Source organism: Schistocerca cancellata, chromosome 3 (assembly GCF_023864275.1).
Source record: "Schistocerca cancellata isolate TAMUIC-IGC-003103 chromosome 3, iqSchCanc2.1, whole genome shotgun sequence".
NCBI classification, from domain to species: Eukaryota; Metazoa; Arthropoda; class Insecta; order Orthoptera; family Acrididae; genus Schistocerca; species Schistocerca cancellata.
In genome coordinates, this window is record NC_064628.1 from 575,075,552 (window position 1) to 575,099,820 (window position 24,269).

General features: G+C 41.2%; 1 protein-coding gene across 1 annotated transcript in view; it reads left to right on the top strand.

The window, feature by feature from the left end:
- LOC126175422 (uncharacterized) overlaps positions 1–24,269 on the top strand; it is a 581,488-nt gene that overhangs the window by 390,937 nt on the left and 166,282 nt on the right. The window contains exons 11-12 of the mRNA XM_049922221.1: positions 18,224–18,418; positions 23,669–23,774. Of these exons, the coding sequence (XP_049778178.1) occupies positions 18,224–18,418; positions 23,669–23,774 (301 nt within the window). The remainder of the gene's footprint in view (positions 1–18,223; positions 18,419–23,668; positions 23,775–24,269) is intronic.

Here is a 24,269-nt window from a genome sequence, read left to right on the forward strand (position 1 = left end):
TTAGCAGTTCATTCATAGTTTACAATAAAAATAGGAAGTAGCTGATTTGTTGCCTGTGTCTGCGTACTACGCCTTAATCTGCTTGTAGCTTTTGAAAGCAAATTAACACGAAAAATAGAGTTCTACAACCCCAGATTTCACCGTGCAGTGCTCACTATTCGTAATACCCAAAATAATAGTATGATCCTCCATCACAACATCATTTTTGAGCAGCTTCAAAAAATTAGAATCAATCGGATAATACTGGTAGTTTTTTGTAGTATTCAACACCTTATCACTTTTAGACAAAAGCAGCGAACGTCCACGGACAAAGTTTTCTTTTATTTGCCTTTTGCTTCTGTGTATCTCAAAATCGAGGGAGTCAAAATTTTTCAGTCTTTGTTCGATTTGTACGTCTATTACAGGAAATAACACGGATAGAAAACCTAAAATCGCGTTATTTTTGAAACCAGTTACTATAGCGGTTTTAACACTCAACTGGGGTTGAAACAAAAAAATAAATATAACCTGAAAACCGGTTGTTTCTCACGGAAAACACTTTCATCCACAGTCACACTTTTTATGTTCTGAAATGGCTATCGGTTTCAGTACCATGCACTCCCAGAATTGATAACTGCGTCGCATGAGCAGCAAAGGCAGTCTAAATGACCACCTGGCGACGGGAGGGGAGGTGTTCTCGCTAGATCCCCATTTGACGTAATATTTTCGTAACAAGATCCCATGTGTAGTTTTATTCTCATCTTGCACTTTTTAAGTATATTGTGCCTTCTTATATTTAATACACACATCAAACAAAGTTTCGCACCATTCCAGTTCCGAGAGTTCTGGAACCTGCCCAGAAAATTGGAACAGAGATCAACATAAACATCATTTCCGCCCTTTCTATTGCTCATGAAAACTACACATTGCATGTTGTACCACCATACAGCGAGACCTTCAGAGGTGGTGGTCCAGATTCCTGTATACATCGGTACATCTAATACCCAGTAGCACGTCCTCTTGCATTGATGCACGCCTGTATTCGTCGTGGCATACTATCCACAAGTTCATCAAGGCACTATTGGTCCAGGTTGTCGCACTCGTCAACGGCAATTCGGCCTAGATCCCTCAATCTATCCCAGGCATGTTCAATAAGGTTCATGTCTGGATATGATGCTGGGCACTCTAGTCGAGCGATGTCGTTACGCTGAAGGAAGTCACTCTCAAGATGTGCACGTCCCTGAAGAGTAATGCCCAGCGAATATGCTGCCGATATGGTTGCACTATCTGTCGTAGGATGGCATTCACGTATCTTACAGCCGTTACGGCGCCTTCCATGACCACCAACGGCGTACGTTGGCCGCACATAACGCCACCCCAAAACAGCAGGGAACCTCAACCTTGCTCCACTAGCTGCACAATGTGTCTAAGGCGTTCAGCCTGACCGGGTTGCCTCCAAACACGTCTCCGACGATTGTCTAGCTTGAAGGCATTTGCGACACTCATCGGTGAAGAGAACGTGATGCCAATCCTGAGCGGTCCATGTGACATGTTGTTGGGCCCAAATGTACCGCGCTGCACGGTGTCGTGGTTGCGAAGATGAAATTCGCCGTGGACGTCGGGAGTGAAGTTGCTCATCATGCAGCCTATTTCCCACAGTTTGATTCGTAACTCGACGTCCTGTGGCTGCACGGAAAGCATTATTCAACACGGTGGCATTGCTGTCAGGGTTCTTCCGAGCCATAATCCGTTGGTAGCGGTCATCCACTGCAGTAGTAGCCCTTGTCCGGCCTGAGAGAGTTATTTCAGCCACAATTCCTCTCTCTCTGTATCTCCTCCACGTCCGAACAACATCGCTTTGGTTCACTTCGATACGCCTTGACACTTCCCTTGTTGAGAGCCCTTCCTGTCACAAAGTAACAATGCGGACGCGATCGATCCGCGGTATTGACCGTCTAGGCATGGTTGAATTACAGACAACTCGAGCCGTGTACCTCCTCCCTGGCGGAATGACAGGAACCGATCGGCTGTCGGAGCCCCTCCGTCTAATAGGCAGGCGCTGCTCATGCGTGGTTGTTTACATCTTTGGGCGGGCTTAGTGACATGTCTGAACAGTCAAAGGGACTGTGTCTCAAAATGGTTCAACTGGCTCTGAGCACTATGGGACTTAACATCTATGGTCATCAGTCCCCTAGAACTTAGAACTACTTAAACCTAACTAACCTAAGGACATCACACAACACCCAGTCATCACGAGGCAGAGAAAATCCCTGACCCCGCCGGGAATCGAACCCGGGAACCCGGGCGTGGGAAGCGAGAACGCTACCGCACGACCACGAGCTGCGGACGGGACTGTGTCTGTGATACAATGTCCACAGTCAACATCTGTCTTCAGGAGTTCTGAGAACCGAGGTGATAAAAAACTCTTTTTGATGTGTGTAGTAATTTAGTATTTTTGTCCCTCGTAGATTTTTAGTTCTGATGACTCATCTGAATCCACGCTGGTGAACTTTCAGGTACACTAAATGCCATCAGAACAACTATAAATAAAAAGTTCTTTCCAAAAAAGATCGCGTACATCAATTTAACGATGTCAAATTTCATTTCCTATCTCTTATATGGTGACTCCTTTTAACTCTGTACATGGACGGTTCTCCGTTGTTACTTGCGGCGGCAGTCAGCGTCTACAAGGAGTGGTCAAAATCATGGAAACATCAAACAGACAACAGACAACCATATCTAATACGGTGTACAAAAAGCATTCTCCTTTAAAACAGCCTGGAGTCATTTCGGAACGGATAAATACAGGTACCAGATGGTTCTTAAGGAAATATTATACCGTTCTTCCTGCAAAAATAGTGGCAAGTTTAGATAACGATGATGGAGGTAGCTAGCTATAACACACCCTTCCCTCAAAAGTAGACCACAAAGGCTCAATAATATTGATATTGACTGTGGTGGGCAAGGTACGTGCGACAAGTCATTTTCGTGCTCACAAAATCAGTCCCGGACGATGCGAGCTGTGGGAAGAGGGGCCCTGTCGTCTCTGAACACAGCATCACCAGTGAGTAACAACACTGTACCAGGGAATGGCTCTTGTCAGCCGAACTGGGCACATAATCCTTTACAGTAAAGCGACCTTGCGGAATAGCCGTGGGGCCCATGGAATACCACGATATGACAGCCCAAATCATCACCAAACCTCCGCCATGTTCCATTCTTGGGACGTAAATTCGGCCTGAAATTGGGAACAGAGGGCAACAAGGCTCATGCGACCAAATGGTTTTATCCATTGTTCCATAATCGAGTTTTTATGGTTTCAGCACCACGTTTTCCTGTTACGGGCATTTGCATCACTGTTGAGTAGTTTTGGAATTCTAGCTCGCCTTGCATTTCCCTGCTTATCGAGTTCCCTTCGTGTTGTTTTGGCGCTAACAGGATTCGCGACTGTGACGTTCAGTTCTGCAGTGGCTTTTGCTGCTGTCGTCATCTTATTTTTCGTCATAACCCTCATCAGTGACCATCTGAAACGTTCACTGAACACACACTTTCGTCCCAGTTGTGACTTAGCGGATGTTTTTAGGCTTCCTCTGTAGGCAGTGTAAATCTTCGATACAGCGACGCTTGAAACATCGGACATTTCAGCTCCTTTGGTTACAGAACCATCCACCACACAAGTACCAACAGTTTGCCCACGTCAGGATTTACGTAGTTCCGACGTAAAGCACTTAATACATTACAGAACACTGTTCTGGTTAGGGCTGACACTTGCAAGGTGTTGAGGACATTGCACAGGTCCCGTTCGTGGTCAGCTACATGGAAGGGTCTTCATTGTTACTTCCGGTGGCAGTCAGCGTCTACAAGGAGTGGTCAAAATGCAGGTTTGGCTAGCATCTTCTTTCATGTCCAAGCTTGCATTTCTGGGCTTGTTTCCATAGTTTTGTCCCTCGTCTGTATTTAATGCATATTCTTGACTTTTTCTTGTAGCTACAGATACACATCTTCTTGGGTAAGCGATTTTGCGACTGCCTGCCAGGGGCAAGAGGACTGTGTATAGTTTAAAGTTGCCATTTGTACTATATTTTAGCTACCACAGAGAAAAATATTGTACAGCTTTGATGTTTTTCAGCCGGCCGAAGTGGCCGCGCGGTTCTGGCGCTGCAGTCTGGAACCGCGAGACCGCTACGGTCGCAGGTTCGAATCCTGCCTCGGGCATGGATGTGTGTGATGTCCTTAGGTTAGTTAGGTTTAACTTGTTCTAAGTTCTAGGGGACTAATGACCTCAGCAGTTGAGTCCCATAGTGCTCAGAGCCATTTGAATTTTGATGTTTTTCATTGGGGGGGGGGGGGGGGTTGCGTGATAATGGTGCTTGGTACAGAAAATGAGAAAATAAATGTACGACCGTAGACTCAAGCAGATCCAATATTTTTCTGATTGTGTTGTTTGTTGTTATAACTGACGGTGTGTCTATGTGAAACTGTAGGAATCGAAGCAGGTTCCCTAAGCAGCAATTGCTTGTAACTTGAGTCGGTCTGATCTTGCTCGTGGTAGGCCAAGTAATGTGTCTACAATACACTCCAGGGTCGATGCCTAGTGAACGGAACAAGTACTTGCCGAAAATTAGACCAGTTACGTGGTTTAGTTGAAGACTTGGTAGCGAGCGATTCAGTACTCGTGTGCGTTCACAGTGCAGAGGTGTCGTCGGAACACGAAGTGAGGTCTTGTGTACAGAAAAATTGACTTGATAGGCCAAATTGCTGGAAGGCATAAGGACTCTCCTTAATGTTTTTCATGTGACGTTCCATTTTTGTTGGTCTTAAAATTCAAGAAAAATTTCATCTTTCTTAGATCAAATATTTGTAAATGATATTCGAAATCTCAAAAAGAGTTTCTAATTAATAATTTTAAAATAACATCACCAGTGAAGTGTACGAGGAATTACACTGATAAACGTAAGTGATAAATGAAATGTCCGTTTAAGTAACAACGAATCGGCGTAGTTCACGAAAGTCTTATTACAAACACTAACATTCGGTCTACAGACTCATATTTCCCGCTTTACTTCCTCTTGTGAGCTTACCAAGTTATAATCACCAAGTATCCATTCTTTTTATTTTCCTTGGTATTTTTTGTGAAATTTGCTAATGTCTCGGTGTTGCAGCGGTACAAGAGTAAATTCGTGATGCGATGGGAAACCATTCTAGATATCACGATTCTGAACTGCTCCATAATTACTACGAATTACTCCGGGTGAAAGACACAACAAAGTTTCCGTCCTTGTCCAAAGAAAAATAGTTCTTGGTTCGTAATTCTCTCTCTGTGGACGGATTTCAAAAGAAAAGAATTCATTCCTCCATATAAGGGCAGAAGTGCAACTTCAGCATACTGTTTTAGTCAATTTATAAGAGCTGATATCTCTAGCGCTCAGATGGTACGGAGAAATGTTTATATGAAATAGACGCTATAGATTTATAAATGTCACTCCGATAAGCAAAAATTATGCCATGAATCATGAAACATAAAATAATCTTAAAATGTTTGTACATCTTGCTGTTATGTTAATGTTCAATTCTGCTTCACGTATAGCTACGCCAAAACACCAAAAAGTGCCAAGTTGTTAAACTACTCTATTTCTGTGGAATTGCCCTTGTTATTTTAAGTACAGTCTCATTTTTTTACACAATTGTCGTTCGTACAGTGAATTCGCATTGTGCTTAGCGAATAATTTTGGCATTCGTGAAATGAAGCACTGGACGGTAGGCGTACGTATACGGCGCATTTGCAAAATACATAAAACGAGAAAATTTAAGTTGTAGCTTTTACAGTCTAAAAAACGACGTTATTATTCAATGTCAAGGTTATACAACAGTAGATTTAAGTTTCAGAGGATTGTTTATGAAAAGCGTTGCAATTGGAATTAAGTTTTTTTCTATGTAATAAATGCGACTAGGATTGCAGTTATTTGTTTCAAGGAAAATCCTGTCGTCCTGCACTGGAAAGAAACCGTTTATTTACTAACGTCAGTTAAGAATGATCTGTTGAAGTGCTGTTGGAAGACAGCGTTTGGTGAAATGACTATAACCGTCTGTCCATTGCGAGAGGTAAATAATACCACCTTGTCTATTCACAGTTTGTATGTCAGGGCGGATTTAAGTCATCTACCAGCTCGTATACAGACATTAACCTATGTGCAGAGACGTTTCGGTAAAGCCACTCATTGTGTAGCGGCCAAGTTATGTAATGTTTCACGTACGACCGCAAGCGTTTCCCACAAACATTGGCCATTTAGATTCTTCTGCGGTTTTTTAGTTGCTCCAGCCAAGGTAAGACAACCTGTATCCCTGTGGTGCTTGTTGCATCACCTCCCTTTCATCTGCCCCCCCCCCCCCCCTCTGTCTTTAGCCATATACAGAGACAAGTATACTCCTATTTGTGAACAAAAGGGTTCACTTCTTATTAGATGTTTTGGCAAAGCCTGCAACTGAGTCAGTCTTGGTGGAAATAATGAAAGCTTCACCAGTTACTTATTTTTTTGCTGCTTAGCACAACGCGTTTCGAGAATTTATTCTCATTTTCAAGTGCATTTGTTTACGGTTGGTCAATAAGCAGTAAAGTGATATTGAACATAAAAGATCTAATGCCATGAATTTCAGTTTGAAGAGGGAAAATGACAATGTTAAATTAAAAGTAGATTGCACCTCAATAGACCGTGTAACAAATGCAAAATTTCTAGGAATGAATATGGATTCTCAGTTGAAGCAGTGTGAACACGCAAAGGTACTTGCAAACAGAATATCAGCATGTTATGCCCTTAGAATCCTGTCAGCTGTGTGTAACGTGCAGTGTCTACTATTTACATACTATTCATATGTACACTCAATTCTTAGTGATGGCATTCCTTTTTTGGGGAACAAATGCACAAAATATGAACACAATTATCAAACTCCAGAATAGAGCCATAATAATAATAACCAAAAATAGTAGTTGAGCTCATTGTAAAGATCTGTTCAAAACTCTGGGTATTTTAACAGCTTCGTGTGAATACATTCACCAGTCAGTTGTACACGTCAAAAATAACATTGGTAATTGCTCCACAAAGGGCTCTGTCCATGACCGGAACAAGAGCTAGACTCAACTTACGTTTACCAAGAAAAAAAACATAAAACTCAAAATAGCATATTCAACCAAGGCAATAAAACTGTACAATAAATTACCAAAAGAGATTAAAGAAATTGCAAAAATACACTTATTTAAAAAGGCAGCTAAAAAGTACCTGTTATGCAACACATTTTATACATTGAAGGACTACTTAGATAAAACAGAGTAGGGGTTTTGGTAAAACAAGGTAATAGAAATAAACAATAATAATGATTATAAAACATTCCCCGTAACACCTTCACACTGTTTTTTCCTTCTTTTTTGCTTTTCTAGAAAAACTTACCCCAAGCTATGCATAGCACAGTACTAATACCTCTTCCTCTTTCTGTGCTCAACATCTTACCCATTATAGAGGGATGCTGACCCAGTTTTGTGTATAGTATGTGCGTGCAGTGACTGATAGTGAGATATGAGTGAACAGTGTGGCATTACATTATTTAATAAGTTATTTGTAAAAGAAGTGTTGTATACCAGGAGTAAATCCAATGATTGCCTCTAACTAGAAGTCTGTAAATGTATGTGTATACGAATTAGCTTATTTTAAATTGGTTTAAATTCGTAAATACTTTGACATGTCATATATTCTTGTAAAAAGAGATCTACGGTTGAATAAAGCTGCTACTGCTACTGCTACTACTACTACTACTACTACTACTACTGCTACAGCTACATGGAACATGTTTGGTCATGTTTGCATGCATGCTTTTCTGCCTCTCTTGCGTCTTAGACTGCAATCGGAAATAGGACATACTGAATTTCTGAGGGATATTTAAATCCTAATGTTAGGAATGCTATTTTTGTTTGTTTACGTACAGGTTTTTTTTGCTTCCTTCGTTATAGAGTACCACACACACGCAAATCATCACTTACACTGTATTTTTTTTTTAACCACTATTGACTACTAAATTATCAATTTCTTTTCCTCTTGAGAAAATGTACATATTTATGAAAATTGTCACATCATATGCAGGAGAAACATTTGAAGAAATTAACTGATTCACTGACCACCTTGTCTCTGAGAATTTTTTCTGCTTGTTTCCTGTGACGCCCAAAAATTTCACGCTCCTCCATTAAATCCATTGTATGAGATTTTTAGAAGTGGTGGAGTATCTTAAAATCTTTCATGTTTTCGAATGGGTGTCCATTGTTCTTTATGTGTGCTGCTATTGCTGATTTTGTAAATTGGTTGTTCGTGTAACAGTTGATGTGTTCAGTGTATCTAATTTGAACATTCCCGGCAGTTTGTCCTATGTAGTAGCTTGAACGAGATTTACATGTTATTTTGTTTATTCCTGAAGCTGAGAATTTATCTTTTTATTGTTCAGTGTGTAGACTAGTTTCTGTTGTAGTTTGTTGTTTGTGGAGAAAGCTACTTTCACTTCATGTGACCTAAGTAGAATTCCTATTTTTTGAGAAATGTTACATATGTAAGGCGAGACTTTGAACGCGCCCCCCACCCACCTCTCCTCTTCCTCCATCCCTCCCTCCCTCCCTCCCTCTCCCCCCCTCTCTCTGTCTCTCTCTCTCTCTCTCTCTCTCTCACACACACACACACACACACACACACACACACACACACACACACACACACAAAATGGCTCTGAGCACTATGGGACTTAACTTCTGAGGTCATCAGTCCCCTAAAACTTAGAACTACTTAAACCTAACTAATCTAAGGACATCATACACATCCATGCCCGAGGCAGGATTCGAACCTGCGACCGTAGCGGTCGCGTGGTTCCAGACTGTAGCGCCTAGAACCGCTCGGCCACTTCGGCCGGCTCACACACACACACACACACACACACACACACACACACACACACACACTTCAGCGTTATTTTTAGACAGGACAACTTTCAAACTCTTAATCCTGGCGTAGCACTTAAATCTCATGCCCTCAGTTACATGTTGGATATATTCCAGCCTCAGCGTTACCATACGGCTCTCACCCTCTACGACATCGTCTAGCACAATGGAAATTATTCCCTGATGTCTTCACCTGTGTCTCATCATCGTGTTCTTCTATTGAATGTTTTCCACTCATTTCTAACGTTATCAAGCCACTTAATTTTTAGCATAATCTTGTAACACCACATCTCACACACTCTGATTTTCTTCTTTTCCAGTTTTTCCATGGTTCATAATTCGCTTGCATACAATGCTGTGTTCTTGCCGTACCTAACCACAAATTTTATTCTAAAGTTAAGGTTTGTATTTCATACCAGAAATGCACCCTTTGCCTGCACTAATACGTTTGTTATGTTATCCTCACTAGCGCGATATTTTGCTTCCAAGGTATGAGAATTCCTTCACTTCGTCTACAATTTTGATGTTACGTATATTGCTAATCTCATTTTGCAACTTCTGATTACTTTCGTCTTTCCTCGGTTTACTATCAATCCGTATTAGACATCATTCCGTTCAAAATTCCTGGTATCTCTTCCTCATTTTCTCTGAGAATAGCAATATCATCAGAAAATCATATCGTTAATGCCTCTTCGCGCTGAATGTGAATCCCATTTCTGTACCTTTTTCGATTTCCTTCCTCGCAGCTTCGATATACGGTTTGGACAGTACAAGAGATATCCCAGGCTTACACCCTTATTATTTGGTTTCCATTCTTATTCTTCTCCGTAGTTTTTGTACGTAATATGTATTACCCGTCTTCCCGTATAAAGTGTAGATAATTTTACGAGGATTTCGAACATCTTGTTCCGCTTCACATTACTGAACGCATTTTCTACGCAGACAAATCACAAGAAAATGTGTTTTGTTTTAGTAGGTCTTGCACCCATTATCAAATGCAACATTAGAACCATCTGTCTGGTGCGTTTACTTTTCATAAAGGCAAATGCATGTTAGTTAGTTAGTTAATTTCGTTTTCCGTGGATAACCTGTACGATTAATCATGATGATGTGGAGAAAGCCATTTTACATTCACTTTACGCAGTCATTATGTAAATATGGCCACACGATGTACATTTACAATTTTTTAAAAATATACACATGAATGTGGGTTAAATTTCTGCCCGTGCCACCTTTCACATGTTACAAAAATAGAAATTCTTCTACGGAATAAGTGGCGTTGTCAAGGAGAAAAGTTTTCAGTTTGTTTTCAAATGCAACTTTATTGAGTGCCAGACATTTCATATCATTGGACAAGTGATCAAAAATTTTGGGGGCAGCAATGTACACCTATTTCTGTGCTAAAGACAATCTTAATGTAGAGCAATGAATGTCGTGTTTTTCTGGTATTGTACATCACTGTTTCTTTTGAACTGTGGAGGAATATTTCCAACCAACTTTGTGAGGAAATCAAATATACTGTGAAGAACTGGAGCATGGGCTATTTTGAGTGAACTTACAGACGGTGTAGGTACTATGAGGGCACAGGGAAGAAGGGTGATAAGGGAAATGTGACACCGAACGACTGGAAGCTTGTGGTTTTGTCTGACGGCGCCGATCACTGTATGATAAACCAACCTCACGAAAGTGTAATTAGCAGGTGAATTGCATGGTATAAATACCATATCTCAACATCATATGCCAGTGATAGGCTCAGCGTTGTTTAGTGTAGGATTAACATGTCCGCGTTGATTGCTACTAATAACTCAACAACATTTGCTTGAAATTTTTCGCTTTATTCACTGAGGCGCAAGACAAAATTAGTCATAAAAAATAAGCCAGTCACGAACATGATGAGAAAGAAGATGGACCCAGTTAATAATAAATCAAGTACAGTTTTTGAGAAATCTGGTAATGGATATTAATAAAAGGTCCCTAGCCACTTCTTTGTCACTTAACTTTGAAAAGACACTATATGCGGTTCAAAGTTGAGAGGTTTCTTCCCTGCAAATATCTGAAATATGACAGCAAGCAGACAGAAATGACTGACGGTGCTACATTCGTGAGATTACAACTTGAAAATAAATTCACTTGGTAGGAGCATACAACAGAACCTCCCAAGTGAGAAAAAAATTTGGAATGCATATCGCATCAGACATAGATGCATATTTTGCTTACTTTCATTCATTCTAGTCATACGGGATCATTTCATCAAACCAAGCTAAAGGAAACACGAGGTGCGAATTATCTGCGGTGTCGAGTACAGAACGTCCTACGGACTCCTGTTCAAGGAACTGAGGATATTAGCTAATGCTTTCTAATATATTTATTTCTTAAAGAAATTTGTCATTAGTAATAAATCTCTCTTCCAAACCAGCACAGTTCTTGGAATCGATACTATAAATAAGAATAATCTTCACAAATATTTGAAATCACTTAATTGGGTCCAGAGAGGTGTCCATTATTCTAACACTAAGTTATAACAAGTTAAACAACTTCAGAAGATAAGAACTGCATTAGTGTTGTGCTACTTATCTTACGAAGTTGATTACGTTCTTGTAATTCGTTGTTAGGTTCGCCGACAGTAAAATTCTCCTTATTGCTTACGTCGTTTATTGTTGTAGGGCCCAGCAAACTCTAGGCACTTTTGCCAAAATCAGCAAGTATCACATGTACACAATTATGTAATTTTAAATGTGAACTGCCGTTTGAGAATGAACCTCTCAATTTGAGAGCACTATGGCGCTTATTTATCCCTACTAAATAGCATTATTAACAGTGGTTGTTCGCTGTTCCTACATTAGTGTAAGAATTAACCTCTACAAAAGTAGCCGCGGTCTTGCCACGCCAATTTTCGACAAAACATCACCTAAAATATTTGTTAGTGTCAACTTCTTCTCTTTCGTTGATGAATTTCTCAGTGGAACCGATTGCTGTATGTGGTTCCAGCATCCGGCATTACCCGGGTATCTTTTTATTCGAATTTTATTTTAGTCCCTCTCATCTCTGTCCATCTTCTCCTTCGCTCACTCTCTGCTCCGCCCCGCCCCCCCCCCCCCACACACTCTCCTCCTGCTCTTCTCTCTGTCCTTATCCTCCTCGCCTTCACTCTGACCATCTCTTCCCCTCCCCCCCGCCCATCTCACCCTCTTTTCTCTCAACATGCTACCACGCTCATCCGAGTAGGATGCTGGTGGTTCTGACCCCCAAAGTATTTCTTTCCAGATCGTAGTTAACATGTGTACGAAATTTGGCTAAATCATTCCAGGGGTTTATAATGAGCTTTTTGCCTGTGGCTTTGCCCTCAAGCGCACATGTCAAATTTATGTTTATTTGACACATTTCACATGTATTTATACACACATTTCACCTGTACCTGTAGCAAATTTCGCCCTGCAGTTTCAGTTTCACGCAGCTCAATGCTTTGTTGTTGTTGTTGTTGTTGTCTTCAGTCCTGAGACTGGTTTGATGCAGCTCTCCATGCTACTCTATCCTGTGCAAGCTTCTTCATCTCCCAGTACTTACTGCAACCTACATCCTTCTGAATCTGCTTAGTATATTCATATCTTGGTCTCCCTCTACGATTTTTACCCTCCACGCTGCCCTCCAATGCTAAATTTTTTGATCCCTTGATGCCTCAGAACATGTCCTACCAACCGGTCCCTTCTTCTTGTCAAGTTGTGCCACAAACTCCTCTTCTCCCCAATTCTATTCAGTACCTCCTCATTAGTTATGTGATCTACCCATCTAATTTTCAGCATTCTTCTGTAGCACCACATTTCGAAAGCTTCTATTCTCTTCTTGTCCGAACTATTTATCGTCCATGTTTCACTTCCATACATGGCTACACTCCATACAAATACTTTCAGAAACGACTTCCTCACACTTAAATCTATACCCGATGTTAACAAATTTCTCTTCTTCAGAAACGCTTTCCTTGCCATTGCCAGTCTACATTTTATATCCTCTCTACTTCAACCATCATCAGTTATTTTGCTCCCCAAATAGCAAAACTCCTTTACTACTTTAAGTGTCTCATTTCCTAATCTAATTCCCTCAGCATCACCCGACTTAATTCGACTACATTCCATTATCCTCGTTTTGCTTTTGTTGATGTTCATCTTAACCCTCCTTTCAAGACACTGTCCATTCCGTTCAACAGCTCTTCCAAGTCCTTTGCTGTCTCTGACAGAATTACAGTGTCATCGGCGAACCTCAGAGTTTTTATTTCTTCTCCATGGACTTTAATACTACTCCGAATTTTTCTTTTGTTTCCTTTACTGCTTGCTCAATATACAGATTGAATAACAACGGGGATAGGCTACAACCCTGTCTCACTCCCTTCCCAACCGCTGCTTCCCTTTCATGCCCCTCGACTCTTATAACTGCCATCTGGTTTCTGTACAAATTGTAAATAGCTTTTCGCTCCCTGTATTTTACGCCTGCCACCTTTAGAATTTGAAAGAGTGTATTCCTTTCAACATTGTCAAAAGCTTTCTCTAAGTCTACAAATGCCCGAAATGTAGGTTTGCCTTTCCTTAATCTAGCTTCTAAGATAAGTCGTAGGGTCAGTATTGCCTCACGTGTTCCAACATTTCTACGGAATCCGAACTGATCTTCCCGAGATCGGCTTCTACCAGTTTTTCCATTCGTCTGTAAAGAATTTGCGTTAGTATTTTGCAGCTGTGACTTATTAAACTGATAGTTCGGTAATTTTCACATCTGTTAACACTTGCTTTCTTTGGTATTGGAATTATTATATTCTTCTTGAAGTATGAGGGTATTTCGCCTGTCTCATACATTTTGCTCACCAGATGGTAGAGTTTTATCAGGACTGGCTCTCCCAAGGCCGTCAGTAGTTCTAATGGAATGTTGTCTACTCCCGGGTCCTTGTTTCGACTTAGGTCTTTCAGTGCTCTGTCAAACTCTTCACGCAGTATCGCATCTCCCATTTCATCTTCATGTACATTTTCTTCAATTTCCATAATATTGTCCTCAAGTACATCGCCCTTGTATAGATCCTCTATATACTCCTTCCACCTTTCTGCTTTCCCTTCTTTGCTTAGAACTGGGTTTCCATCTGAGCTCTTTATATTCATACAAGTGGCTCTCTTTTCTCCAAAGGTCTCTTTAATTTTCCTGTAGGCAGTGTCTATCTTACCCCTAGTGAGATAAGCCTCTACATCCTTACATTTGTCCTCTAGCCATCCCTGCTTAACCATTTTACACTTCCTGTCGGTCTCATTTTTGATACGTTTGTATTCCTTTTTGCCTGCTTCACTTATTGCGTTTTTATATTTTCTCCTTTCATCAATTAAATTCAAAATTTCTTCTGTTACCCAAGGATTTCCACTAGCCCCCATCTTTTTACCTACTTGATCCTCTGCTGCCTTCACTACGTCATCCCTCAGAGTTACCCATTCTTCTTCTACTGTATTTCTTACCCCCCTTCCTGTCAATTGTTCCCTTATGCTCTCCCTGAAACTCTGTACAACCTCTGGTTTAGTCAGTTTATCCAGGTCCCATCTCCTTAAATTCCCACATTTTTGCAGTTTTCTTCAGTTTAAACGTCATGCATTATGCTACAGTTTTTCACGCAGGTCAGTATTTGAAGTCTCATGAACTGTGTTTCGTACAAGGATATAATTCTGTAGGTACATTCCGCGATATATCTGGATACTGACTGAGAAATCTGTGGCAAATGCAGTTAGTAGCAAAGAAGTAATAAATTAAAACATCATGCTTAATGCGACAGTTTTACTGCATGAACAGCGAAAACGGAGTAAGTGGTAAACTTATTTCATCATTGTGTGGGGGGTCGTCATCGAGAACGAGTTTCGTAAAGGTTTAAAATTGTTTGTAAATTTTGTTGAAAGTATCTACGTGGTCTCTTTCTCAAATACCCGATGACGAAAGTATGGGTACTTGCGCGTCGTGGGCTATACTGCCCCACTTTTTTTCCACCTCCTTCCTTAACATTGTAGTGATTCTTTCCAAACAGTAAGTGATATGTGTACCAAGTCTGGTCCTGCAGTTTAGGAGATGTGGAATATACGTAATCAGGGTGTACACGCCCCGGAAGAACTGCGAAAAACCCGAAAATTTTCATTGTTTTAGTTTTCAGATAAATTTTTGTAATTTTGAATGGTAAGATTTGATACTTTAACAAAGAATTTTACTTTAGCCCGCTACTGCAGAATAATACTGCAGCAGTAAAACATGAAAGGGAGAGTAACATAAAAAAAATTAGTTTCAGAGGGAAAAAAAGCCATTTGTAAAAAACACAGTGCACACAGAAGCGTCTGCCGACAACAAAATGTATCAAAGGCTTTCGGACGAAGTCGGTGCAATACTTAGTAACAACGAACTGCTTTCGATGAAACTGACGTCAAAACTGTTTACGTTTCTAACAGGTCGCGGAGAACTACTGCGAATGGTGGTTTCAAAAGCTTTACTTTCAAAACAAATTTCCTTTTACGCAAGATGAATTACAGCAGGTGAATAAATCAACCCACCAGTCGGCTACAATCTAAATCAATCACATAAAATGCCAGACTACGTTAAGAGCTACATGCCGACTCGTGAGTCCGCTTGTAGCTCTTAATGTGGTCTGGCACTTCATGTGATTGATTTTACTGATGGACAAGTCCTTAATTTTAGAGGCCTCTACTTTTACAAATGGATACCTTTACAAATGGATGTACAGATCGTTGCCGACACATTTCATGTAATGTTAGACCGCCTTACTAACTGACTGTTTGCTAATGCGAAGTTTGTTTCTTGCCCTTCTGAGGAAGACGGGTTTAAATACATTGAACCCACGGTTAAGGTTAATTGAAAAGCACCATTAATTGCATCTGGTCGGCTGTCTTGCTCTCCTGCTATACTGCAACCGTTGTTGAAGTGCAGCCACGTCTAAAACGATGACTTACGTTACGTGTAAGAAAGGGCAATGAATTTTATAACGTGGAGCGTTTGATTCTCATTCAAAAACTTAACACTTTGACGACAGTCACTTACAAAAAATTTGAGCGCAGGAGACCAGCCATTTATGCCACTGCTTGAAACTTAACTGACAAATTTGTGTTTGATATATCTTAGCCTAAACATTAACACACACTAAAAAAAGACCAATATTTACGTGGTACCTTAACTGTTCTTGCATCTGTAGTGTATGTACATTAATTTAAACCATTAACTGTTCCTATTCGTGTTTCGCGCTAATTAACAATAAAGTTGCTATTGGCTGACTATATCATGTGTCTATCCTACGCTCTGAATATCTGTTGGTCATTACCTGGCGAGATCACGTGACGTGAGCTAGGAATAACTGGCAAAAGTGCATCGCTGTGTCGATCTCAGTGCTTGGGAAGGTACCATGCTGTATTTGGTGCAATTCGTATTCATACTTCTGTAATACGAAAAGTTGCAGTGTACCTGTTGATGTGCATCAAAGATCTTTCCCAAACGCGCTGTTTTTTTGCTGGGTATCGTATCTTAGTGTGTCGGGAAGTTCTGCGCCGGTGTATGAAATCTATATATTTCAAAGGATCGACAGCTTTTACAGCTCCAAAGAAAAGTAGAAGGGTGATTCAAATGAAAGTCTTAAAAGTGCTGTAATGTTTTTAATTGTTGCAATGAACATAAAATTTACATGCCATTTTTCCACTTAGCCTCCCTGAAGTTGAATATACGTATTCCACCACTTCGGAAGTTCATAGATACCATGATGAAAGAATTCTTTTGATTGTGTGTGTAGACAGTCGTACAGCTCTGTTCTCACCTCTCCATTGCTTCTGAAATGCCTGCCTCCCATTGCACGTTTCAGTATGCCGAACAGGTGAACATCACTAGGAGCAAGGTCTAGTGAGTTAGGACGATGTACCAGAGTGAGAAAGGAGGATGTACCAAACATTCAAGGACGATGTACCAGAGTGAGAAAGGAGGATGTACCAAACATTCAAATTTAATTTACTGAATAGTCTCAACTGTCTTATGGGCTGTTTGCAGTCAGGCGTTGTCAAGCTGTGGCAATACTCTCGAAGTCAGAAGTTCGGGTCGTTTACTCCTGAAGTTAACTTTCCAGCACGTCTGAATTAGAAGTACTGGCTATCGTCACTCCCTTAGCCTTGTAATGCTCCAAAATCACTCCATTCACATCTCAGAAGAGAACGAACGGGACTTTTCCAGCAGACGGTCGAGTGCCGGAGATGAGATGTGGCGTCATTCCTCGATTGTCCTTTTTGTTTCTGGTGGTGACAGTGGACCTTAGTCTCATCGCCTGTAACAATTTTTTCCCAGAAACGCGTCACTTTCGACGTGGAAATGATGCAAAAGCTCTTCGCAGCCATCGACGTGATGGTATTTCAGTTCGGCAGTCGAGTGATGTGGCATCCATCTTGCAGACCCATTACTGAAGCGTTGTACATTGTGAACAACATTTTGCTCTGAATCAGTAATAATCTTCAAACGTATGGCTGCTTCGTAAAGCGTTACGCGTCTATTCTCCTCCACTTACGGAATATTCTCGTCAGCCACTGTCGATGAGCGTGCCCCGGTCGTGGGGGATGCTTCACAGAAGTTACAACGCTTTAAACTTCCTACACCACTTGATACTTGCTGCAACGACAAACACGTATCAATGCAGTGTGCCATCATTCTGGGATGAATTCCGATTGGTGTGAAACCTTCACTACATTAAAAAAAAAAAAAAAAAAAAAAAACGCATCACAGATAGTTGCGCAATCGCGGTGCTTGTTGACAGCGGGGCAGCCATGTTGTCCTGCGTTGTAGCATCACCCTGCCACCTATCGGTCACTTTGTGAACCTCAAGGAAGACTACTGCCACCTACCAACTTAATCACACAACTTTTCCAAGTTTTATGGTACTTGAAAGGTTCTCATTTGAATCACCCTTGTGTATGTCACTTAACACGGAAAAAAATGTACTTTCACGCAGGGTATAGTGTATTTTCATCCGAGAAAAAGTGTACGGTATTTTGTAACCGGAAAATCCTGGAACTGTTTTTTTCTTGCCCGCATATTTTCGTAATATTTATGGAAAGGATTATTGACAACAAATAACTTGTTACATAAAATCTGACTAGTGCAGTAATGCAATCAGTGTAAGAAGGTGTTGTAAACTGATTTTACTTTTGACGGTGCGTAACTGCAGTAGCGTAAGAACTGTAACTTGTGCACTCGGTGTGTCATTGACGTTTCGTGGCCGGTGCGCAGGTCGGGCTCGTCGAGCCAGCCGGCCGGGGAGCAGCTGCCGCCCGCGGGCCCGGCGCTGGCCAAGAGCCGCAGCCAGCCGTGCGTCCAGCAGGCGCCGGCCACGCCGCCCGCCGCCCCCGCCGGCCTGCAGCGCAGCAGCACGCAGCCCATGGCCGCCGACCTGCACCACTTGTCCGGCGCCTCCATCGCCGACAGGTGCGCCCGTCACCGCTCACACCAGCACTTCGTCGACTGCCAACCCACGCAGATCGTACCGATCATCATCTTTTTTAAACAAAAATGCGCCAAAAGGGGTAGAAAAGAAAATTTTCGACTGGATTGCGAGTTTCTCGGTAAAGCAGGGCGCATCATTTTTGCAGGCTGTTGGGGTAATACGGAGAGGGACGCAATCATACGCGTGGAGAGGAGTTACTATGGGAGTCCCACGTGGTTCGATAAGGTGTGCAGCTGATAACAGGGAAAATTGTACATGAACATTTTTGGCAAGTTTCTGATTGGTTTTGCACAAGTGGGATACCTTTAAACTTGAGGGGGGATCCATCTCGTCCACTTTTATATTGTCAAAAATATGCCACCTCCTATTAACCTAGTATACCAACAAGTATTGGAGGGCAGCGTGGAGGGTAAAAATCGTACAGGGAGACCAAGAGATGAATACACTAAGCAGATTCAGAAGGATGTAGGGTGCAGTAGGTACTGGGAGATGAAGAAGCTTGCACAGGATAGAGTAGCATGGAGAGCTGCATCAAACCAGTCTTAGGACTGAAGACCACCACACACACCAACAAGACGTAATAAATGAGGCAGAAAAACATCTAGGTGTGCATGTTGATCAAAATGTAAACAGGTAAAACTGTATAGTGGACCTGTTAAAACATTTGCAGCTGGACCTTCTGTTTCAGATTCATATTTTTGTGGTTGTAATGAATTCTTCACAGTCCACTCGCAAACAACCACAAACCCATGACTTGGTGAGGGATGCTGTTACAAAAAGCCACTCCTCACAAGGGACATGGGGAGAGGGACACTGTACAAGCTTGATCCACAAACAAAAGAGTTTGTCGCAGAGCTCTGGTAGTCAACCATTACTACCCATTGCAACACCATATACAGGGTGGTCCATTGATAGTGACAGGGCCAAGTATCTCACGAAATAAGCATCAAACGAAAATAACTACAAAGAACGAAACTCGTCTAGCTTGAAGGAGGAAACCAGATGGTGCTACGGTTGGCCCGCTAGATGGCGCTGCCATAGGTCAAACAGATATCAACTGCGTTTTTTTTTTTTTAAATAATAGGAACCCCACTTTTTATTACATATTCGAGTAGTACGTAAAGAAATTTGAATGTTTTAGTTGGACCACTTTTTTCGCTTTGTGGTAGATGGCGCTGTAATAGTCACAAACGTATAAGTACGTGGTATCATGTAACATTCTGCCAGTGCGGACGGTATTTGCTTTGTGGTACATTACCCGTGTCAAAATGGACCGTTTACCAATTGCGGAAAAGGTCGATATCGTGTTGATGTATGGCTATTCAGATCAAAATGCCCAACGGGCGTGTGCTATGTATGCTGCTCGGTACCCTGGACGTCATCATCCAAGTATCCGGACCTATCGCCGGATAGTTACGTTATTTAAGGAAACAGGAGGTGTTCAGCCACATGTGAAACGTCAACCACGACCTGCAACAAATAATGATGCCCAAGTAGGTGTTTCAGCTGCTGTTGCGGCTAACCCGCATATCAGTAGCAGACAAATTGTGCGCGAATCGGGAATCTCAAAAACGTCGGTGTTGAGAATGCTACATCAACATCGACTGCACTCCTAAGCACCAGGTATTGCATGGCGACGACTTTGAACGTCGTGTACAGTTCTGCCACTGGGCACAAGAGAAATTACGGAACGATGACAGATTTTTTGCACGCGTTCTATTTAGCGACGAAGCGTTATTCACCAACAGCGGTAACGTAAGCCGGCATAATATGCACTGTTGGGCAACGGATAATCCATGATGGCTGCGACAAGTGGAACATCAGCGACCTTGGCGGGTTAATGTATGGTGCGGCATTATGGGAGGAAGGACAATTGGCCCCCATTTTATCGAGGGCAATCTAAATGGTGTAATGTATGCTGATTTCCTACGTAATGTTGTGCCGGTGTTACTACAAGATGTTTCACTGCATTACAGAATGGCGATGTACTTCCAACATGACGTCCCCGGATTTCTTTCTGTGGGGAAAGTTGAAGGATATTTGCTATCGTGACCCACCGACAACATGCGTCAGCTCATTGTCAATGCATGTGCGAACATTACGGAAGGCGAATTACTCGCTGTTGCGAGGAATGTCGTTACACGTATTGCCAAATGCATTGAGGTTGACGGACATCATTTTGAGCATTTATTGCATTAATGTGGTATTTACAGGTAATCACGCTGTAACAGCAAGCGTTCTCAGAAATAAGTTCACAAAGGTACATGTATCACACTGGAACAACCGAAATAAAATGTTCAAACGTACCTACGGTCTGTATTTTAATTAAAAAAAAACTACCTGTTACCAACTGTTCGTCTAAAAGTGTGAGACATATGTTTGTGACTATTACAGCGCCATCTATCACAAAGCGAAAAAAGTGGTCCAACTAAAACATTCATATTTCTTTACGTACTGAACAAATATGTAATAAAAATGGGGGTTCCTATTTAAAAAAAAACGCAGCTGATATCCGTTTGACCTATGGCAGCGCTATCCAGCGGCCCAACCATAGCGCCATCCGGTTTCCCCCTTCAAGCTAGACAAGTTTCATTCCTTGTAGTTTTTTCGTTTTCGTGAGATATTTGGCCCTGTCGCGATCAATGGACCACCCTGTATATGTTGTATGACCCTCATAGGATAGGTACGTTTAAGCCCTTTTATTGTTAATATAACCATACAAACTCAGTATGCCTTACTGCTAAATATCCACCAGCAAGTGTTACCTCTTTAATTCTTGCATGCCATTCTCATGGTATACAGTCACTGTAAAGTAACTGGCAGAACCTTGAAGATGACACAAATTTTCCTCCAAAAGTCTACTTACAGAATCTCACAACAAACATTAAATAAAAAAATAGAGAGCTATTCAGTCACCTATGTATTGCTTTCATAGGGACCGTGAAGACTAAATTAGACCAACTACAGTTTTCACAGTGACATTTAACCTGTCATTCGTCCTGTGCTTAATACGCAATTAGGATGGGTAGGAACCCTAAAATGCCATTCCTTGTCACGTATCCTCTGCCATGCTCTTCTGTAGTTTGCAGCGTATATACACTGACGAAAAAAAAAAATTGTACCACCAAAAAAATTAGTGTAGAATAATGTAATTTCAGGAATGTATTTATGCAGGTATCATATTTAAGTGATTAACATTGCAAATTTACACGTTAATGTGAGTGTGAGAAAAGGAATTGGAAGTGTGAAATGCTGGTACATTAATAGTCGGTGTATCCGCAAGAATATTGAATGCGAGCATGGAAATGTGCATGCATTGCATCGTACAGGTGCCAGATGTCAATTTGTGGGATGGAGTCCCTTGCCTGTTGCACTTGGTCGGTCAACACAGGGACAGTTAATGCTGGTCGTGGATGATTCTGGAGTTGTTGTCCACTGATGTCACAGACGTGCCAACTGGTGACAGATCTGGTGATCAAACAGGTGGAGGCAACATGTCGACACTGTGCAGGACATGTTGGGTTACAACAGAAGTATGTGGGTAAGAGTTATCCTTTTGGAAAACACCACCTGGACAGGTTGAATCACCAGACTGATGCACAGTTTTCTGGTCAGGGTGTGTGGGATAACCGTGAGAATATTCCTGCTGCCGTACAAAATTGCACCCCACACCGCAACTCCAGGTGTAGGTCCAGTGTGTCTAACATACAGGTGGGATGGTTGCAGTCCCTCAACTGATTTCTTTATAACACATGGCTGTCGCAGACACAGAGGCAGAAACAGCTTTCATCAGAAAACACAACAGACACCACCCTGCCTTCCAATGAGCTCTCATTCGACACAACTGAAGTCTCGAATGGCAGTGTTTTGAGGTCGGTGGAATGCGCGGTACAGGGCATCTGGCTCAGAAGAATTCTTGAAGTAACTACTTTTTAACAGTTCATTGTGTCACTCTGGGACCAACTGCTGCTGCAGTTACAGTATGAAGTGGCAGGGCCAGATGCTGAACATGATGGTGTTCTCTCTCGGTAGTGCCACATGACTGTCCAGAGCCCAGTCTTCTTGTGACTGTACATTCTCATGACTGCTGCTGCCAGCATTTCTGCAGTACTGCAGAAGGTACAGCCAGCTTTTTCAAACTCATTGAGGTGTTTATGATAACATCTTTGTCATCTTAAGGGTATTCTTGACTAACATCAACTCACTGTATCCAATCTGAAAAGTAACAATCGCGCGTGACCATTGCAGCACGTTTTTAATGCAAACCTGATTTGCATGCTCATAGTGGCACTACTAGCGCCATTATTATTAATTTGGCATGATAGTTGAAAAGACATCATCTTTCAGATGTAGAAACTCACCTAACAACTTCCGTTTGTCGCACAACTACTCCTCGGTGTTGTGTCAGTGTATGTAGATCATTCATGTTGAGTGTCTTAGATGTATTGCACAGACTGCTCTTTGTGAAACACCTATCCCATACACCTTAAATTAAGCCTAAATGAACACTCACTATGAATTTTAGAGCCCTCTTATTGCTTAAAACAATTGGTACTGACTAGGGAGCATAGGTAACAGATAGTTTGAGTTCAGATTTTGTGCTGCAAAAACATATAAAGTGAATGCAATTGATGACATTATCATCATACCATAATGATATCCTAGATTTTACATCAGTGCAGGTTCAGGAGTTGGAATTAGAGTAATTTGGATTTCAACACTGTGAAACTGGAAGACTGTAGTGACTGGTTGCCACCATAAGGTTATCATCATCTTGTAGCCCTCTTTGTGAAATGCCTTCAGCATATAGATATAGGTTTCATGGATGAAAGTTCAAGTATTATCCATTATTCTCAGACTGAAAACACAGAGGCAGTTTTCTCAAGCATTAGACAGCACTCAGGATGTACCGTTTCCAATTGCAATGTGGCTAGTTCATTTAGTCTTAACATTGGCCCTGTTGGTGGCAATCATTTTCTTCATAGATCTCATACAAATTTCACAACAGTACCTAATATTCATGAATGAATCACTAAAAGAAGTATCATGTAGGGAAATCCTAATGTGATTTATATCTGTACTGTAGAGTAAAGATGGCTTGTTTATTATCTAGTTCTTAATGTATATTATTAAAGAGCTAGTGTGTACTGGTAGCAGTTTTGATGCTTTAAGAGTTATAAAAGTTACCTACAGTGCCAGTGGTCACCACTAAATAAGCGATTTCCTTTTAGGTTAGCTGCACTCCAGAAGAGTGGTGATACCCAATGGAGAAAACGAATTTCCCATTTGAATCCAGAGGATGAGATAACAATAATTGCAACAAAGAACCAGATCAATGTGAGTATACTTTCATTGACCATTTATCCTGTTTTTCTGTATTTATTTTAGATGACATTATCAAAGAGTGCAATAATTATTGCTACTTCTATATTATTTAAACGTAGACAACTGCTCACTGAAAGTTTCACCAAATGTTATTTACTTATTTTTCCAGTGGTCTGGTGAAACAGCTGCAGTAATAATGTTAAATGTAGTGTTTACTAATTAGGTAATTTCTGTGTGACTGGAGAGAATTAGTATTAAGTGTTATAAATATTTCCAACTAACAATTTTAAATAAGTAATAACTTGAATACAAAGTACTGTTGTTTCACAATAATATTTATTTAATAGTTCATCATGAACTGGCTTTCAGCTTCTTAGGCCATCATCAGTTAACTTAATACTAAACAGATAGTCCACACATCATGGCCTAAGTTCATAATGAACTATTAAATAAATATTATTGTGTTTTCAAGTTATTAATACAGGATGGGGCAAATAAAAGTGGCCT